Source organism: Triticum urartu, chromosome 4A (assembly GCF_056163025.1).
Source record: "Triticum urartu cultivar PI428250 chromosome 4A, HENAU_Tu73, whole genome shotgun sequence".
NCBI lineage: Eukaryota > Viridiplantae > Streptophyta > Magnoliopsida > Poales > Poaceae > Triticum > Triticum urartu.
The window spans coordinates 498,177,462-498,196,060 of NC_141876.1; the positions used below are offsets into that span (position 1 = coordinate 498,177,462).

Here is an 18,599-nt window from a genome sequence, read left to right on the forward strand (position 1 = left end):
AGTGACCCTAGAGATTCCACCTTGCAGTTTTGCTCATTTCTTTGTGGACATCTGACCTTTGGACAATGGTCAGGGCGACATCCGACAAACAAAAGGAGGCGAAGTCGTCGTCGATCCATACGCCACGATGAGCAGCATAAATATGAGTACTCCTACTTGGAAGTAAGCCCAACCTAGGCAAACGATAAGCTACTCCGTAGACGTCCGTTTTGGTTCTTTTCAGACCATGGTGCTACTGCCTACTGATTTCCCTGCTCGGTGTGGAAACTTGCACGCTAAAATAGAGATGATTCATACCATTATCACGACGAACAATGAACACGTCATCATTTCCGCTCAACAAATCAAAGAAGCGTAGAAAGTAAACATTAACCTAAGCCTACGACACTACTGTAAGCTATCTAGAAGGCTGCGTTCAGTATTGAGATGATTCATACCATTATCACGACGAACAATGAACACGTCATCATTTCCGCTCAACAAATCAAAGAAGCGTAGAAAGTAAACATTAACCTAAGCCTACGACACTACTGTAAGCTATCTAGAAGGCTGCGTTCAGTATTGTGAAGATATCCTGTTTTATCAGTGATCAGTAGCGGCACTGTCAGCCTTTGATCTTGCCCGCCCGCCCTTCTCCTGCCCTCCGCTCGAGTATTATCTCTGCCTCCGTCACGCCAAAAGAGGCCCGCCGGACAAGGACACCTCGTGAGGCGGCAGTACGTATGCTGCTGTCGCCGCCATTGCACGCATGGCCAGCGCTCACAGTAGCAGCACAGCGGCGGCGACGGCCACCGCGAGGAGGAGCTGCGACGCATGTGCGGCAACGGAGGCCCCAGCGCCCGTGGAGAACTGCTCGCCGCCGCGGTACACCATCGTGCCGTTCGCGGGCGGCACGCCGGCAGCCTGCGGGTTCTCGTCGGCGTACTTCCCACTGCGGAGCAAAACACACAAGCATAGTACGGGTCAGCACAGCACACGGTACATGGTACAAGATCGGAGCAGCGTGCACGCAAGATACTTATGGCGTCGCAGATATTTTTGTAGGACGCAGATATTTTTGGACACGGGCGTAGATGCCTACACGACGTGTCTCTCTGACTCTGAGCACACGAACGTGGCATCAAGTTGGGAAGAGGACAGCGAAAATGAATGCGAGCCATCGACGGCCTACTAGGCCTACGGGACCGCACGCGCGAAACGGCTAGAAGCCGGTTCACATCGGGCTGCGTCAGTTCATCTGTCCTGTGCGCGCGTGCGAGCAGGGACCCCACCATGCCATGGATTCCTAGCCGTTGCACACTGCTGCGTGCATTTCGGCCGTTGAATACTGTACAGTCCTGTCAGAATTGGTCTGATTCTTTGGAGGTAAACAAATTCCAGACGCCGCATATTATATTCAGTCGCCATGGCAGGGCTGTGTTGCAACAGTACGTATGAGCACAGCGCGAGCTGGACCGTATGAGCACATGATTTGATGTTCTTTGCCGACTGACCGCCATTTACATTGACAAGCATATTAATTTTATTGTGTGCGGTGGATTATTAGCCATATTCAACATGTCCTATCAAAATCCCAACCAAACTGTTGTAAAATACTCCTACTGCACAAATTTGAATATCTATAGTAAGGTAAACCTTATGAATCGCCACGTCCTAAAGAAAGACTTCAACGTGTGCAGGTCCCTGCCACCATAAACCCATTTTTTTTGTTTGCCAAAAAGGCATTTCGACCGTGCATTTTCGCGCCATTTAGCGAATCTACGGCCCACGATCAAACACAACGGGGCTAGGATTGCTTGCTTGATTGGTTTGCTGAACGTGCTGGAACACGAAGGGTCCGGGAAAAGAGGTTACCTGGTGGTGCTCGGGCAGAAGGTGATGGCGTAGTTGGTGCCGGCGGCGCAGGTGAAGGTGGAGGTGGAGTCGTCGTACGCGTAGCTGTAGGCGCGCGGGCACGCGCTCTTGAAGTACTGCGAGTAGGCCGACGGCCGGCACGTGCTGGGGCTCCCGTACGCGCCGCTGCAGCAGTACTCCGGGGACCCGAACGCCTCGCACGCGCTGCGGCACGCCATGGCGCTCCCGCCGACCGCCGCGCTGCTGGCGGCGCCCGCCGACGCGACCTTCAGCGCGGCCGGGCACGCGGCGTTCAGGTCGACGAGGCAGCCGGTGGCCATGCACTTGGGCCCGCCCGTGGAGCCGGCGGCGGCGGCGCCCTGCGGCACGACCAGCATCGGGAGGTTGTAGCCGTCAACGAGGCTGACGTCGAAGAAGTCCATGCCGCCGGAGCCGTCGAGCGTGAACTCCACCAGCGAGGCCGGCGGCGCGGCGCCGCCGCCGTTGCACTGGAGCGCGCCCGAGCCGCAGTCGCCTGTGGCGCAGGTGAACTTGCCGGCGGCGTCCTCGGCGCAGAGCGTGCGCGCCCACATGCGCCCGGACCAGCTCGCCGGCGCGGTCACCGTGGCCGACGCGCCCTGCGCCAGCGCGAACCCCGTCGTGGACAGCGGCGCCGTGCCGGCGCCCGACAGCAGCCCCGGCCACACCGTGTAGCCGCAGTTGTTGGTCATCGTGAACGTCGCCGACCACGCCGCTGCAAAGCACCCAAGAACTCGAGCCGATCAGCCACGCGCACACCAAACAGAAACAGAGAGTGCACATTGCAACAAATCAGATCATCAGAAGCGCAAACATCAGTTTACCTGGAAGCAAAAGGAGCAGGGTGATCAGCCGGAGAGCGACCTGAGCTGGGCTCCGCGCCATTTTCGTTCTCTCACTCTTGACTAGTCGTCCACAAGGCCTCAGCTCCAAGCTCTGGGGCAGCTCTGCTCAGGTATGCTCTGCTTTCGTGTAATGCAATGGCCGGGAGAGGGTGACCAGGTGAGGACGGCCGGCTGACTTATATAGACGGCGCAGCCCAAGCAAGCAGGAGAGGGGGCCGTATCTGCCCAACGGACACTGCAAGTGGGGCCGGATGGGACAGATCTTGAAGGCTGTCTGCTCTTGGACGTATGTCGGCAACGGCTCCCTCACCCCTCACCGTCTCTCTATCTTGTCCGTAGCCGTTCACCGTCCTACCTACGTCCGCCGCCTCGTCCCCTCAAATATCTGAGCGGTCGAGAGCTGGACGACGATGGAGGTAGGAGAGATTTGGCCGTGCCGTAATCCATTTATAGAGGCGTGGCCGCGTTGGACGGGGGCGGTGGCGGTGGTTGATGACCGGAGAAGAAACGGGGAAGGTGAGCAAGAAAAGAAAACTCTGACGACGCGCAGCTGTTATGCATTTTTGTTAGGTTTACGTGTTGGACTTGTTGGGATTTCATTTCCTCCTCCAAAGAAAGGAACTCCACTTTTGTAATCCTCAAGCTGCAAATGATCGCCCCCCTCGTTTGACCTCCCGCCACTGCCAAGGCACATCGATATTTCGTGTGGAGATTACACAGGCGTAAGTACTCCGTGTCTTGCCTTGCACGAGATATTAAAGTGATTTAAATATGCTTCTCGGAGAAAGATTGCATTGGGCGGGCCAGGTTTTGAGGGGTGATCTGCCGAAGTTTTCGTAGAAGATGCATGTAAAGCTTCCTGCCACTTCTGTGTTGGTGAGTCGAGATTTTCCTAGAGACTAGCCTACATTACAACTTCAAACTATGCTGACTGTTTATTTTTAAATCTCTGAAATTTAAAATCGTCTGTTCTACAACCCCAGACTTCGAAAACGTCTCTCGCTTTCTCATCCCGAGTCATTTTAGACTCAACCGCCGTTGCCGCCCACCTTGTACGCCACCACTCCCACCCCAACCCGCCGCCACACGGTCGATGCCCACCACCCCAAGCATCCAGCCGCCACCTCCTGCAACGCTGTCAACTAGCCAGAGGAAGCTCCCCATCGCCGCCGCGAGATAGCCTTTGTCGTTCCCTACACCTCCCCTTTTACCGTAGTTGTCGTCCGATCAAGAACTACAACATCAGCATAGGAGGTTGTCGAGCAGGGGAGGAGGGTGTAGTAGCCGCCGTTGTGTCGGCTCTCGCCCTCTAGGCTCCGGCTGCTCAGGGGTATGGCCCCACGGGCCCAGCGGCGGATCTAGTAGGGGTGCCATACTACGTACTTGACACTAAATACCTAATGAGTTAAGACAATTTTAAGAAAATTATTGAGATCATGATAATGTTTAGGCCAAATTATATCACCTGTAGTGTAAAATTTACAAATTTTGAACATTGGCATCCCCCAAGACGGAGATTCTAGGTCGACCACTGCTTGAGTGCATTGGGTCAGGTGCGTGGCGGGTTGGGGGAGAAGAGGTGAGGTGGAGGAGGATCCGGACACGAGGGTGGGTAGGGGCGGCATATGTCGGCGCCATCGGTCGCCGGTCTGCGGTTGCCGGCATCGGACATGATGACGGTAGGCCGGGGTGGGGTTGGTGGCGTACGCAGGTCACTAACTAGGCACTGACTAGGCGGCCAACAAGTTAAAACTGGTCAAACCTGACCAGAAAACTGGTTTGAGAGGAGTTGGGGTTGAAAAGTTTTCAGATTTCGGAGTTGTAAAGTAGACAGTCTTAAAATTCAAGGTTATAAATTAGACAGTCGAATGGAATTCTCTCATTGTCCTATTGGAGCAACACATGCCGCCTGGAAACGGAACTCCCCATCCGGGGGACCGAGCACCGAGAGGTGGGGCGACCTGCCTCATCCGGCGGCGATTTGGCTTGCAACTTTGCATGCATGTGCAGATCAATCGCCGTGAACCGAACCAACCACGAGCAAGCCAACGCAGCATGCCGCAGCCTCGACGCATCCCGGCGTACCGGCCGAGAGCCGCATGCAATGATCGGTTCTGCGGTGGTTACGGGCTCACGATAGATTTCTCACCAAAAGACAAAAGTTCACAGATAGATCCCGAGGTGGTAATGGACAGGGACGTTCACATGCTGACCTGCATGCACATGCGGATCACCTTATCCAGGGTCTCGCATGACGCATGTCGAACCGTTTTATCAACCCATGCACGGGGTCGTCGCCCCGCCAGAAATTTCGGCAGCTCAAAAGAAGATTTCACGGGCTCAAAACAGTCTCCGGATGGCGCAAAGTGTGTGCTTTATCGCAGCCTGCAGGATGGATACTAGCCCAATTAAGGTACTGATCCTTGTTGGATAGATCGGACACTTTTGTGACTCTGCGAGACGACTTCTGCCGCTTTCCCGGTTCAACTCTGCACACACGTAGGTCTTGCTTTCTCTGTACCGGAAAAAGTGCTTATGTGGCTCCAGCCAAGGGTGAAACATCGCGGACGGCGCATGTTTTATTTGCGCGGGAATTGAACTTCCAAATAGCACAAGATCTTAGGCACACGATGCATGGAAGCTTTTGATCGTGCACGATGTTCCCTTTTAACGAAAACGAAAAAGAAAGTAATAGTTGTGAAACATTTTGCCAAAGAAAGGTCCGGTCTCGGCCTGAACCGTCAACGGCGGCGCCTGCGGGCGTCGTGGCCTCATTGGAGGCGTTGTGGGGCGATTCACGTCTCCTGTGTGTCACGGAGGAAACCCCAGATTAGGTTCGTCATCCCCATACGGCATTATCTTTAAGGTAGTACATCGACTGGAGGGACAAGTGTTTGGCTTCGATGGCTGGGCGTAGGTCCCCGCATGCTTCCCATGCGAAGACCAAGGTGGAACAGCATGGCATCTACAGTATCAATGACATCGAGTTTTGGTGGCAAGGTGTAGCAAGGTCTGCCATTTGATGGGTGCGCGCAAGAGCCTAGCGTTGTCCGGCGTCGTGATGGCTTCAACAACAGAAGATGGGACTGCGAAAGATGAAGGAGACAGATTCTACAGCGTGCGCATGCAATGCACATTGAGAGTCTGCTAGACCGGTTGATGCTTCCGGCTAACTGGCGGGCGGCATGATAAAGCCACCGGATTTTTTGATGTGCGTGATGCGAAGTCAGGTCACATCATCAATCTTGATAGGGCGGCACTTTTAGTCAGGAAGGTGACTTTAAGTTAATTCATGTATTTATTTGTAAGACCTAATTGAATAATGCAATATAGATCGCTCTATGCAGTGATCGGGGGTAATCTTTTTCAAAAAAGGAAGTTGTGATTTGACTAATCTGTTTCTAGGCAGATTCTGCTACGTTTCATCAAATGCTTGGATACTACTCGGCGACGTCGGCCTACAAGGCGCAGTTCTTTGGCCATACTGATACTGAGATGGTATCGACCGTTTGGAAGATTTGGGCACCTCCTAAATACAAGTTCTTCGCTTGGTTGGCAATCAACAATAGGATGTGGACATCGGATAGGCTTCAACGTCGTGGGTGGCCAAACTGTAACCTTTGTCCCCTATGTAAGCAGGTTCAAGAGTCAGCGGACCATCTTCTATTCCAATGCAGATACACTATGAGAGTTTGGCGCATGATCAAAGATTGGCTGGGTCTTCATGATGTGCATTCTAGTGATTGGAGTGACGTGACTTCCGTTAAAGAGTGGTGGAGCCACAATGCTACCAAGAAGACACAATCACGAAGACCACTTGCTTCCTTGATGCTTCTTATCTCTTGGGAGTTGTGGAATGAGAGGAATGCGCGGATCTTTCGTAATACTGCTGTCCCGGTTGGAGTCATTGTTGCTAGGATTAAAGAGGAGGCGTCACTTTGGAGCATGGCGGAGGCGAGGCACTTGAGTAACATAATGCCGCGAGAGTGACTGTTGTAATTCGGTTATGGGCCTTAACCTCTTAAACTTCTCTCTTAATCAATGAAAATGACAAATTTTTTGCCACGTTTCAAAAAAAAAACCCAGCAATTCTGTCTGAATATTTACGGACGTTTTGGTGATCCTTGTTTGAGACGCCCTAACGTCCTATGAAGCTACAGCTAGTAGCCGCGTATGTGTCTCCATCCAACTTTGCCTCGTGCCTTCGTAGGAAAGGGAGCAACGGATCGGTGGCAAAGAGCAGCCAAAGAAGGAAACAACCAGGACGTGAGCTCCACTCTCTGCTCTCATGGCCGGACAGAGCCGAGTGGAAGATGACTGAAGCGAGTGAGCTTTTGCGAAGGATCGACATGGTGGCACACTGTGCATCAACGTGTGTGAGGGCCGGGAGGAAGGTGGGCAGTCGAGCCGAGTGTGAGACCTTTTTCGGCGACAAAAGTTACTCGCGGAACATGGCAGCGATCCTGTTGAGTATTGTGATTATTAAAAAAACTAGGATAGCGTAGAATATTATTCTATCTTGCTTTGTACTTTAAGATGTTCATGTACTCTTATATATATGCCTATGATCGAGGCTCAAGCAATACAATGAACTATTCCACCAAACATCTCTCTCCCTTCTAACATGGTATCAGTTTCCGGATTCTAAACCCTAGCCGCCGCCGCTTCCGCACCCGCGCGCCGCTCCCGGAACGGTCGACCTTCATAACCGTCGCCGGAGGCCGCGCCGTCCGTACCTAGGGTTCGTCCGCCGGTCATGTTGACCGGCTGCCCTAGAATCTTTTTCCCGATCTTTGATCCGGGATTTTCTCTCTCGCCGGTCGTTTGATCGGTGTTTTTTTTGATTCTCCGATCTATAGATCGGGTTGAGTCGCTCGCTGCCGTTCATCATCTACAAACGCGTGTCTCCTTCGTCGAGATCTTCCTCGACTCCTGCTGGATGGTGCCTCGAGCTTCACGCATGTCCGCCGGCGCGCTGGCCCGAACGGACCTCGCGTCCTCTCTGCGTGGCCGCGGCCTCACGCACCACGCGCGGATGCGGTTCGCCGCTTGAGCACCGAGCGCCCGACCACGTCCACACCGCGTGGCGTGGGCATCTCATCCATCTGCCTCATCAAGTGTATGGCTGTACGTGGGGCTCTGGCTGCTCGCATGCATGTACGGGTACGTTCAATCGGCCTTTGCATAGCCCGTTCCACGTCCGGTTGCACGCGCGTGTCTGGTCCAGTCGGCCGACCCACACGGCGGACACCTCCATCGCCGATCAAGCAGCTAGTCCACTTCATCCGTGCCGCACGGCCGATCACTTGCGCGCGTCTTGAAAGATTCAGTGAAGATCAACGTCTAAGTTTACACGCCTCTCCACCGATCGAGCAACGAGCTTCCGCTGCATCGCCCCGTCAGATCGCAGCGCCGCCGCCCATGGTTTTTCCTATGGCTGCACCGATCCGCGCCGTCACTGCGTCGCCCTTTCGGGCCGTAGTGCGCGGCACGTGATCCCCACCGCCGCTCTAAGGCCGTTCCCGTTGTTGCACCACCTCGCGTGCTGCCGCTGCGTCGCCCCTACGAGCCGTAGTGCTGCGGCCCGCGGTCAACCGCAGCACCGAGGGCCGTCCGCTTCAGGCCGTCCCCGATGTTGCACCGACCCTCGCGCTGCCGCTGCGTCGCCCCGTAGTGAGCGTGGCACGCGATCCTTTCAACCGCCCTGAGGTCTTCTCCGCCGTCGCCCCGACCTGCCCGCCGCCGTTGCATCGCCCCTTCGGGCCGTAACGCTGCGGCCCGTGGTCCACCGTCGTACACGCGCGTTGACTTCCACGTGATATGCGCCGCGCCGCCTCCCTTGGCGTGGGAACGTCACCGTCCGCGCCGGTCTTCGTCACGCTGTCGGGTTCATTATCGCCTACTTCGAGCACCGCCGCCGCCTCCTTAGGCCGCCGCCGCCGCTGCTCTTCTTCCGCGGCTCCACGGCGACTTCCTCGACACCGGCCACCCCGACTTGACATCGACCCCGGCATTCTTCGCACGGCTACCTCGACCACGGCTCCACCACACACGCTCTTGGCTACCTCGACAAACGGCACAAAGGGCTACCGTCTTGCTTGAGCAATCTCGTCGGTTTTCACTCCAACCACGACTTCCGTGATGCGTCGACCGTTACGACTGTGGGGGGTGTCCATCGGCTTACCTTCGGATTCTTCTTCAGTCTCACCTTCTGCGTCACTACCATTGTGACTGCGGGGGAATGTTGAGTATCGTGATTATTAGGAAAGCTAGGATAGCGTAAGATATTATTCTACCTTGTCTTGTACTCCAAGAAAATTATGTACTCCTATATATATGCCCATAAAGCTTAAGCAATACAATAAACTATTTCACCAGACCTCTCTTTCCCTTCTAACGTATCCATCCTCTCGGGAAAGTTGGCAATGGCGATCTAGCGGCGATCCATTTACCCAGCGAGACGAGATGACGCTGATGCGGCGGCCAGACAGCGCCGGCTGACTCGATCCGTCTCCCTCTTTGCTGTTAGACGGTTGAAAGTTGGGACCAAAGATCATGCACTTCATCTGTCAGCTGCATACATAGGCATGCTATAAACCTATAAGCAGTTTCTCAGCTCATGCACTCGGATACATTTCTCTTATCTCCGTTCGTTTTGAGCGACCATGCGATATACGGAAACTTGGCACATTTCTGTGCACTGAGAAGGTAGACTCCATTCACGGCCGACTCATTCGGCTCCGATGCTAGGCTTTGCGTGACATTGACGAATGATCAGTAATATATGGTGTGTCGGAAGGGGCATGGAGTTTGTGCCGAAGCTTACAAACTCCATGCCCCATCCGACACGCCATTTGAGCATGACTAAAAAAAAATCAAAAGAGTCAAAAGTGATTTTTTTTTTACAACAAACATTGATGTGTGCTTCACATGTGTACCAAATTTCACGATTCAACGACATTTGTGGATGTCTCAGTAAGAAAAAGAAATAGATACTTCAAAAAGACTGTTTTTTATAGTACTTTGGAGCATTAATATTTTTTTTGCCGAGACTTGCATGAAGGTCATTTCATCGTCAAAATTCGCACACATGATAAAGCACATCAATGTTTGTTGCCAAGAAATTTCAGATTTTTTTCAATTTATTTAGTATTTTTTTCGAATTTTACTGTAGCAAAGAGTGCGCTCGGAGTCAGAAGGTGATAGGTTCCTTTTCGCGACAAAAAATTGGTGCCAGGCGCAAGAGAAAAAGGGATCCCCAATTCTATGTTTTCCTGGGCCTGCAAGAGATTCGGCACACTAAATACAGTCAACAAGATGCCAAGGCAGGCGATTCACGTGTCTTCTATGCGTGTTCTCTTTCGTGTTTATCCACGTCAGACCTCGTCACTACGCGAGTCGCTGTACGAGTTTTCTTCTCTACTGAGAAAATGGCGTCGACACTCTGCCGGTCGTTGTACGAGTGCATGGCGTTGTCCCTTCAGCGGCAGATATTGCCATTTTTTCTTGAGATATTTTGCACCCCGAATTTTTTTGTGTGGTCTTCGGATGTGCATTACACGTAGTTGTGATGCAGTGACGATGCTCATTGTGCAGATATGTTGTTCTGCTCGAGGAGATTTAGAAAAAAATCAGAGGCAAAAGATTTGACTCATCTATTAATTAAGAAGAAGAGAATTGTCGTTAAGGAGAACTTGGAAAGCGAAGAGAATAAAGGTTAACTGCAGATTTGGCTGCCCATCGGGCCCCTCACTCGTGCTCATCGCACACGTAATTGGCACCATATAGGGGTGTGATGTGAGTTTATTTAGACAAAGTATGTCCAAGTGATGGCATATCAGACGAAGCTTCATCTGAAAAAAAGGATTTGCAGCGGATAAAGGGAGGGAATAATAAGGTTATCTGCGTTTCTTGCTGACTTGGTTATGGAGCCCATCTTGAGTTAATGAAAGAAAAGAACCAAATCTGTTCTCCTTCCACTAATGTACTTCTTGTTGATTTAGTTCCATTTTCACGCTCCTTTTAAGACGAATTCTTGTCAGTGCACCGTGCAAGTGAAGCTCTCCCTCTACTAGAAAATAAGTCGCTTATTCTTCCAAGTTATCTGCAAGAAAGTGTTCAAAAGTAATAGGAACGTGTGCTGTACGTCGACAGTAGAAAAGGCACCAACGTGTACGAATGTACATTTAAAAAGGTACTCCCTCCGTAACAAAATGTAAGATGTTTTCTATGTCCTATGCAAAAACAATAAAAGTTGTATATTTTGATACAGAGGCAGTACTTACTAGATAGATGTCCTTATGTTGCAACTGATATAAATATCTATTGCGTTAGTCCATGATTTAGGTATACCTACGTATATTAATATGATTGCGTGAAAGTGGTTTTATTTGGTATAAATAGTAAACATTTATTGACTTGCCTAAGAAAATATTTATTCAGTATAATAGCTTGACTTTTTTGCATCTTAAGAAAAGATGCCATCTGTCCTCAAAGTACACCTGCCACATAACTCAAACCGAGTGTCGAGCTCAACTCCCCTCCTTTCGCTGTTCATGTAGAGCGGGTGACTGTTGTGATCAAACCTCCGCGGGAAATGATGCACCTTTCCAGAGTAGTCGAGCTTACATACAGTTTGCTAAACAACCTGTCTCCATGCAACGCCACTGCACCTGGTACGTTGACTTGACAAAGAATAATCCTTTAGAGTCAAAATGACATGCGATGAAGTCATCATGTTGCTCACTTAGAGGGATCCACAGTATCGATGTCGGCATGTCGCATCCGCCGCCCGAATGGTTTGCCTAACCAAATCCTCGTCCTAGGACTGAGAAATCGGGTCGATCAACTTAGATACCTAGTTTACCACCTTGTGTGGTAGTTGGTTCTCTCATCTCATCATTTGGGATCCAATGGTCCGACCACATTTTGATGCTTTCCCCAGAGCCAACCCTTCAGATGTACCTCTCCTTCACAATATATATGCCTTTAAGAATGCTTCTCTGTGTGTAACACCTATTGGCACACGGCTCAGTTGTCAGAATGCTCCCCGGTGGGTAGTACTTTGGTTTCAGCACTCAGACGCATAGGGAATCTGGGGCTTGTAGCAGCATACATGCATGTCTCGCAAGCATAGTGAGGTTAACTGAGTGCAGGCTTCTGAACCCCAACCCATCACTCGTCTTGGGTAGCTTTATCTTCTCCTATCTGACCTAGTGATCTTCTTCTCTTACTTCTACTGAGACCAACGGTACCGACATATCATCTTGCTGAGGTCTTCGCATAAACCCTTCCTAAGATCAAAACAACTCATACCATACATAGGATAGCTTGGGTGACGAAGTTCACCATTGTCTCTTTACCTTTCATGAATAAGAACCGTTTCAACCCGCCCTACTAAAACAAAAAAAAAGAGTTTCAAATAATATCGAGAGTTCAGAAAAGTTTCGGAGGAGAAATTGTTTACCCCTATTTACATAGGAGGGCTCCGCAATTTTTCCGGAGCCCACTAGAAATGCGAGGAGCGCCATGGGCTACCCTAATGGCTAGGCCTTTAAGGGGGTAGCCAGCCGTAGATGGGCGCACGCCCTTGGGGCTGCCCCCTCTCCTAAGGCACCACCTCTCCCCTCCTCCTCCTAAAAATAGCGGAGGGGTCGGTCCCTCCTTTTGCACAATTCTCTGCGCAAGGCTGCCCCCACCCTTCTCTCTCGTCCTCCATGAAAAAGTTCCGCCACACCACAAGGCCGCTCCACCCCCTCCTAGTTCTCCAACAACACTAAGTTTTGGACAAGGAAGCACTATTGGATCGGTGACTTCGTATGTGTGCAATCTGCCGGAGAAATCGTGCTTTCCATCTTTGTTCGAGGGAGAAAATTCTTGCGGTTGGGAGGTTGTAAATCCTAGTTGCAGGAATATGCACCGAGAATCTTCACCAACTTTTCTCTCGCTACTACTCCGAGTTGGTAAAGATCCAATCTAATCCCATGTGCATCTTCATGGTGTTCATGGGTTTGATTCATAGGACGGATTTTTTGTTTATTTTCTACTACGTTTCTCAACATTAATTATCATCTTCATTCTTCCTCTTCTCCTCCCATTAGTGCCCTCTGCTCTCCCTCCATCTCATCGGTATCATCCAAGACAAAACCCCTCATGAGCGATTTTGACATGTCCATACAGATCTTAACTATAGAGAATTTCCCCACCGCCATTCCATTAGGCCCAACATCAACCTCCAACCCTCACCAATGATGTCTCCTACTCTCTCCGTTCTAAAATAGATGACCCAACTTTATACTAAAGTTAGTATAAAGTCGAATCATCTATTTTGGAACGGAGGAAGTACAACCGAACCCACCACACGACACATCATCCCTAGAGGCAGATCAAAGACATAGACCCAAATTGGGATCTTCTGAAACACATACTCCTTCAGACTTTTGCGCGATCAAAATCTTCCAATACTAGCAAAGTCTTTCCAAACATCCAAGGCCCCTCGTCATGCACCTTTTTTTTGCCTGACTTATGATGAAAGGTGAACATGAAAATGTTGTTTCCCAAGTCTTTACAATCCAAACCTCGCAGCGGAACCAGATCCTCCTCAACGTCGTCATCATTCTCTTTGCAAAGCCTAGTTATCTAACATGAGTTTTCCCAAAGCTTGTAGTTGCACAACTCTCATCTTCTTTCCATCACTCCATGCAATCCTCCTCCATTTACTCTCTAGATCGAACAGTTTCAACCCCTTCATCAGGCCTTCCACACGATCCATCTGCTCCGTGAACAATTGGAATCAAAGACTCGAAAGAAGGGAACTAGGGTTTACTAGTGGTGTACGATTGTGCGCCCTAGCCGCACACCGAAGGCTTCTATGGTGGATGGGTGACAAGATGTGGTCATATGGCTACCCAATGCGGTGGTCGGGTTGCTGGGGGCTTAGATTTGCAGTGGATGTGTGCCGGCGCACACATCAGAAAACGGTGGAGGGAATCGCCTAACCAGTCACGAGAGAAAACTTAACTGTCACCCTTAGGATGCACCTCTAGCAAATCCATCAAGTGTTGAGAACTGAACCTGAACATATTTACGCAGAATATAGGCATGTCTTCAAATACAGCTCCTCGGAGAGAGATAGAGAAAAAGGACAGGCAGTGTCTTCAAATACGTCACCGTCTACCGACTAACAAAGTGCCATTTTGTTTTCTTTTTTAAAAACGAAGTGCCATTTTATTTGGATGTAAGCACCCGGGACCTTTTTTTTTGGATGAGATAAGCATCTAGTAGGACTTCATCTTTGGTTTCAGAATGTCGCCTCGCTGTAATGGGTACGGGCGAGTTATTCAGTTTATCAGTCCTCTCTTTTCGCACTGAATTAACTTTACTCTCTGCACATCAGCAAGTCAGGCTGCACACATACGCCACCGAGACATGACAGTCCAGCAAACCTGAAGCACACAGTACGTCATTTAAGAAACAGCACTCTTTCATTGGATAGTAGCCGATTGCCAGCACTAACCATCTCAGTTCTTCAGTTTTCCATCTCTCTCAAGACATTTACTGCTCGCTTCAGAGACGAAGCAACAACCGGATTATCAAGTGCACATGCAAAGTGCCGACGACTGAGCTTTCAAAAATCAGCTTGGATGCATTGAGCCACCAAGATTTTCAGCAAGGTTCCTGCACATTGCATTATCTTATCCTTCAACAAAAATCCCCACAAGTGTCGGTTAAGCCATAGCCATCCTGGCCCTCCACTAAAATCTCATCGCACAACCCGCGCCTTTCCGCCAGAAGATACGGCCATTCCCAAGCACCAAACCCCGATACAATCCTGATCGATCCGTCGTGGAAATTGCAGGGAACAATTAGCCTCCCGATGCAAATTGCAGAGAAGAAAAGGTTATCTGAATCCAATCGAGCCCCATTCCGTTGTTTCTTCAGTAAAGCGAAAGCATGATAAAGGCCGGTCAGTGAACGGCCGCTCTTGAGGCTATAAATACGGCCATGGAGGGAGCGCTCAGATTCCCCTTCTTCCCGCTCCCTGCACCTCTGGCCTCTGCCTCTGCCTCTCATCCTAATCCTGATAGTTTATGGGTGGCTGCACCCTGCACCTCTCCTAGCCCAAGACTTCTCTGCCTCCCTCTACCGTCTCCCACTGCTGTAGTACTCCTACTAAACTAGTACTGCAGCCGGGGTTGCTGGACTGCCAGTACTGATACTGATACTGACAGGTTGCGTCTGCGTCTACGCTGTAATGACACTATATACCTCTCCCTGCCCTCGCCATTAGTGACCACCAGTGCCAACCCGAGCTGCATTGCCTCAAGAACAGAACATGGCAATCCGAAGTGTTTGCGTCGTCCTTGCGCTGCTTTGTATATGCCTCAGAGGTAATTCGATCGTGGTAGAGGAAATCGAGTGAGGTTGATTGTAGGAGGAGTTCTTGTAATGGTGAGCTGAATTGACATGGTCCTTGTGTTGTGTTTGCTTGGTGCAGAGGGCGGAGCAGTGACATTCACGTTCCTGAACCGGTGCACGGGGACGGTGTGGCCGGGCATCCTGTCCAACGCCGGGACGGCGAGGATCGAGCCCACGGGCTTCGCGCTCCCGCCCGGCGCGGCGCGCGCGCTGCCGTTCCCGACCGGCTGGTCCGGACGGATGTGGGCGCGCACGGGCTGCGCGCAGGACGCGGCCGGGCGGTTCTCCTGCGCCACGGGCGACTGCGGCACCGGCACGCTGGAGTGCTCCGGGCGGGACGGGGCGACGCCCGCGACGCTGGCGGAGTTCACGCTGGACGGCGGCGGGCACAACGACTTCTACGACGTGAGCCTGGTGGACGGCTACAACCTGCCGATCCTGGTGGAGCCCGCGGGGAGCAGCGCGACCGGCACGACGTGCGCGGCCGCGGGCTGCTCGGCGGACCTGAACCTGCGGTGCCCCGCGGAGCTGCTGTCGGCGGGCGGCGGCGCTTGCCGGAGCGCGTGCGACGCGTTCGGCAAGCCCGAGTACTGCTGCAGCGGCGCGTTCGCCAACCCCAACACCTGCCGCCCCACCGCCTACTCGCAGGCGTTCAAGCTGGCGTGCCCGCGCTCCTACAGCTACGCCTTCGACGACCCCACCAGCACCTTCACCTGCGCCGGCGGCCGCGACTACACCATCACCTTCTGCCCCGTCGCCACCCCAAGGTCCATACTCCTGCCTTAGCCACTGCATTTAATCACTAGCTAAGGCTTGCTTTCGCGTGACGTCTAGGTCGTGCGTGGTTAATCACGCCATGATTTGCACGCACTGTTAGGTAAGCATGGGGACACGATCACGATGATGAGATCGGCATGGATGCTCTGGTTGGTGCCTGAGCAATGGGCACTCCATGTCACCTTATCTCGCATACAAAATGCTCGCGAGTGCGCGGTATTCCGATATGAGGTGCTTACGAAACGGCAGGGGACAGTGAGAGCGAGAGGCTTGAAAATGGAAGATAATGCATTGTGATGATCAGTCTGGAGTTACCAGTATATTAGTGGGTAGTAGATGCCTCATTCATGTTGCATTTAGTGGGTGCTTAGCTTGTCCAGGGAGGTTTGACCCCCTGTGGCTCTCACTTTTTACCGCCGTCGGTTTGCACATCAACGTCAGTCGTCCGAACAGGGCAGGGCAGGCATTTTCTTATCTTGTGATGAAGTCAGGAAAGACTAGGCCATATGAATGATGGCCGATGTCGCCATGAAACTGCCGTAACACTTTTGCGGAAGGCGGGAAAGGGTAAAAGAGAAAGCGCAAAAAACAACTTTCAGTGCTGGATTACGTTTCTCCTGATCCTCTTTTATTATTCGAGCATTCGCATCTGATCGTGAACTAAGCTCATCATGCTCCGCTATTCTTTCCGTGTGCAGCCTGAAATCGGCGGGTGGGGCGACGGTGGTGCCGACGCCGACGTTGCCGGGCTCGACAGGGTTCGCGCCCCCGGTGATGCCGAGGCAGGCAGGCGGCCAAGCCGACGGCCAGGGCGTGATACTTGGGGACAACTCCTGGCTCGCCAACATGGCCACCGGCGACATGTCGGCGGCGACGCCGAGGACGACGGCGATGATCCCGGCCGCGCCGCTCGCACTACTCCTCCTCCGGCTGCTTCTATAGCATCACGCCATTATTAGAAGAGAAGGACCCGCCATATCCGTCCATCCAAACAAACAAAAACAAAAAAACAGAGAAGTTAGAAGCTGAACAGAAGAACACACTGTTTGCAAGTCGGCACGGGCCACCGGAGCGAAAGCGAGACGGCGCGCTCCCCCGCCGCCGTCGGCGCTCGCGGAAAGACTGGGTCGTTGCTGATGTGCACGGCGAGTGGGGAATGAATGATTCGATTTGACCAAGATCGCCATTGTAAAATCCATCTTTTTCGTTTTCCTTTTTCTAGTTTGCACGGCTGTGGAGTACGAGTACAAAGGAAATATACTACTAGTAGAAAAGATTCTTACACGCATGAATGAGCCCGGCCCGCTGCCCAAGAGCTAATCTATGATTGTATATACCCACTCGCCGTCCACTTCTCCGGCCGATCGCTAGTGGCGAACAAACTATAGTAGAGGCTCAGGCTAAACCTGATCGATGCACTTATTCTGGGATTTGCTCTCAAAGCTATGATATGCACGAAGCGAAGATTAGGCTCAAGTTCACATCGTTTCAGTAATGGAACAGGACGTACAAATGCCTCTCATGTTATCTCTGCTCTGTAGTGCCACAGTGCTTCGCTTACCGCACTGTTGATGTCGCTGATTTGCCATAACCATAGCCAGTCAGAGACGTGGCAGCTCCATCCATTATCACTGACAGTCTAGCTGCCAGACACGCATAATAATGCTGGAACATTCACCAAACATTTGCTCGCAGCTAGCTGATGATTGACACTCAATCAACAGCTAAAAGGAAGACGAAACGAGTGGCCCGGTAATGGCCGAGTTGGCGACATGGGCTGAAAACACTAGAATACCACTCCTACCACGACAAACTGTACAAGAAAAGTCAGTAGCGTGCAGATTGATGGCGCAAGCTTTGGTGTTCGGCACATGGGGTGTGCGGCGCCATCGGGGAGGACCGGCGGACAAGATGCCGGGCCGGCGGGCGTGCGTGCGTGGTGGCCTCGTGGGGAGGGGAGGGGAGGGGAGGACATGGATGGGCACGGCCGGCGGTGGTGGCCGTTGCCTTCGTTTGGTCCACTGCTTTTTTTGGTGAGTGTGGCCAAAGGAAGGTTCAGTTCGGCTCGGTGCCTACTCTTGTTCCTGCCTACGAACGGACGAACGGCGTAGTACAGTACTTCCTCTGTAAACTAATATAAGAGCGTTTAGATTACTACTTTAGTGATCTAAATACTTTTATATTAGTTTACGGAGGAAGTACCTACCAAAATCATATCACCTTTAGCCTCCGCATGCTGGATGTTATTCCGTGTGGGGCAATAGTGACCTACTCATCTTGCAGGGAAGTTCAGATGCAAGCAATCGGTAGGTTGCAGGGAAGTTCATAGTACCTACCAACTATTTCCATGGCGATTTCGGTTGCCCGATCCACGCGACGGGACACGCAGGGTGACCTACATCGGAGAGGGGTGAGGCGGCCATGGTTTTAGCTCGGAGACCTGTCGGCTTTCCGTCGCCGAATCGACCGGTTTCTCCGATATGGCGGTGTAGCTGATGGACCTGGGGATCGCCGGGACTGCCGGAAATCTGACTTAAACTGGTGCAAGCAAGGCCACATGTTACTTTGAGGCAGAGGCGACGCCATCGCACGAGGCTGTGGGCTAACGGCGACAGGGATCGGCCACCGACCGGGTCGTTTTCCTGCTGACGACGAGACCAACTTCCGAATCCGATACGCGACTTGGAT

At 51.9% G+C, this 18,599-nt stretch overlaps 2 protein-coding genes across 2 annotated transcripts; one reads left to right on the forward strand and one right to left on the reverse strand.

Annotated features, from left to right (window-relative positions):
- Positions 1–281: 281 nt before the first annotated feature.
- On the reverse strand, positions 282–3,145 carry LOC147976291 (thaumatin-like protein 1b). The gene is made up of 3 exons (XM_087518676.1): positions 2,697–3,145; positions 1,855–2,587; positions 282–931 (listed from the first exon to the last, which is right to left on the reverse strand). Exons 1-3 carry the CDS (start codon positions 2,755–2,757, stop codon positions 760–762), a joined length of 966 nt encoding a protein of 321 aa, XP_087374802.1. The 5' UTR covers positions 2,758–3,145; the 3' UTR covers positions 282–759.
- An 11,525-nt stretch (positions 3,146–14,670) lies between these two features.
- On the forward strand, positions 14,671–17,199 carry LOC147976292 (thaumatin-like protein 1). Its single transcript, XM_087518677.1, has 3 exons — positions 14,671–15,106; positions 15,214–15,901; positions 16,610–17,199. Exons 1-3 carry the CDS (start codon positions 15,052–15,054, stop codon positions 16,851–16,853), a joined length of 987 nt encoding a protein of 328 aa, XP_087374803.1. The 5' UTR covers positions 14,671–15,051; the 3' UTR covers positions 16,854–17,199.
- Positions 17,200–18,599: the final 1,400 nt, after the last annotated feature.

Bases quoted from the DNA above. Each gene is read 5' to 3' on its own strand.
- LOC147976291 (XM_087518676.1), bottom strand. From the start codon at position 2,757: ATGGCGCGGAGCCCAGCTCAGGTCGCTCTCCGGCTGATCACCCTGCTC. The intron at 2,588-2,696 runs GTAAACTGATGT...GGTGCTTTGCAG, and splicing joins CCTGCTCCTTTTGCTTCCAG to CGGCGTGGTCGGCGACGTTC. The intron at 932-1,854 runs GTAACCTCTTTT...TTTGCTCCGCAG, and splicing joins TTCTGCCCGAGCACCACCAG to TGGGAAGTACGCCGACGAGA.
- LOC147976292 (XM_087518677.1), top strand. From the start codon at position 15,052: ATGGCAATCCGAAGTGTTTGCGTCGTCCTTGCGCTGCTTTGTATATGC. The intron at 15,107-15,213 runs GTAATTCGATCG...TGCTTGGTGCAG, and splicing joins GCTTTGTATATGCCTCAGAG to AGGGCGGAGCAGTGACATTC. The intron at 15,902-16,609 runs GTCCATACTCCT...TTCCGTGTGCAG, and splicing joins TGCCCCGTCGCCACCCCAAG to CCTGAAATCGGCGGGTGGGG.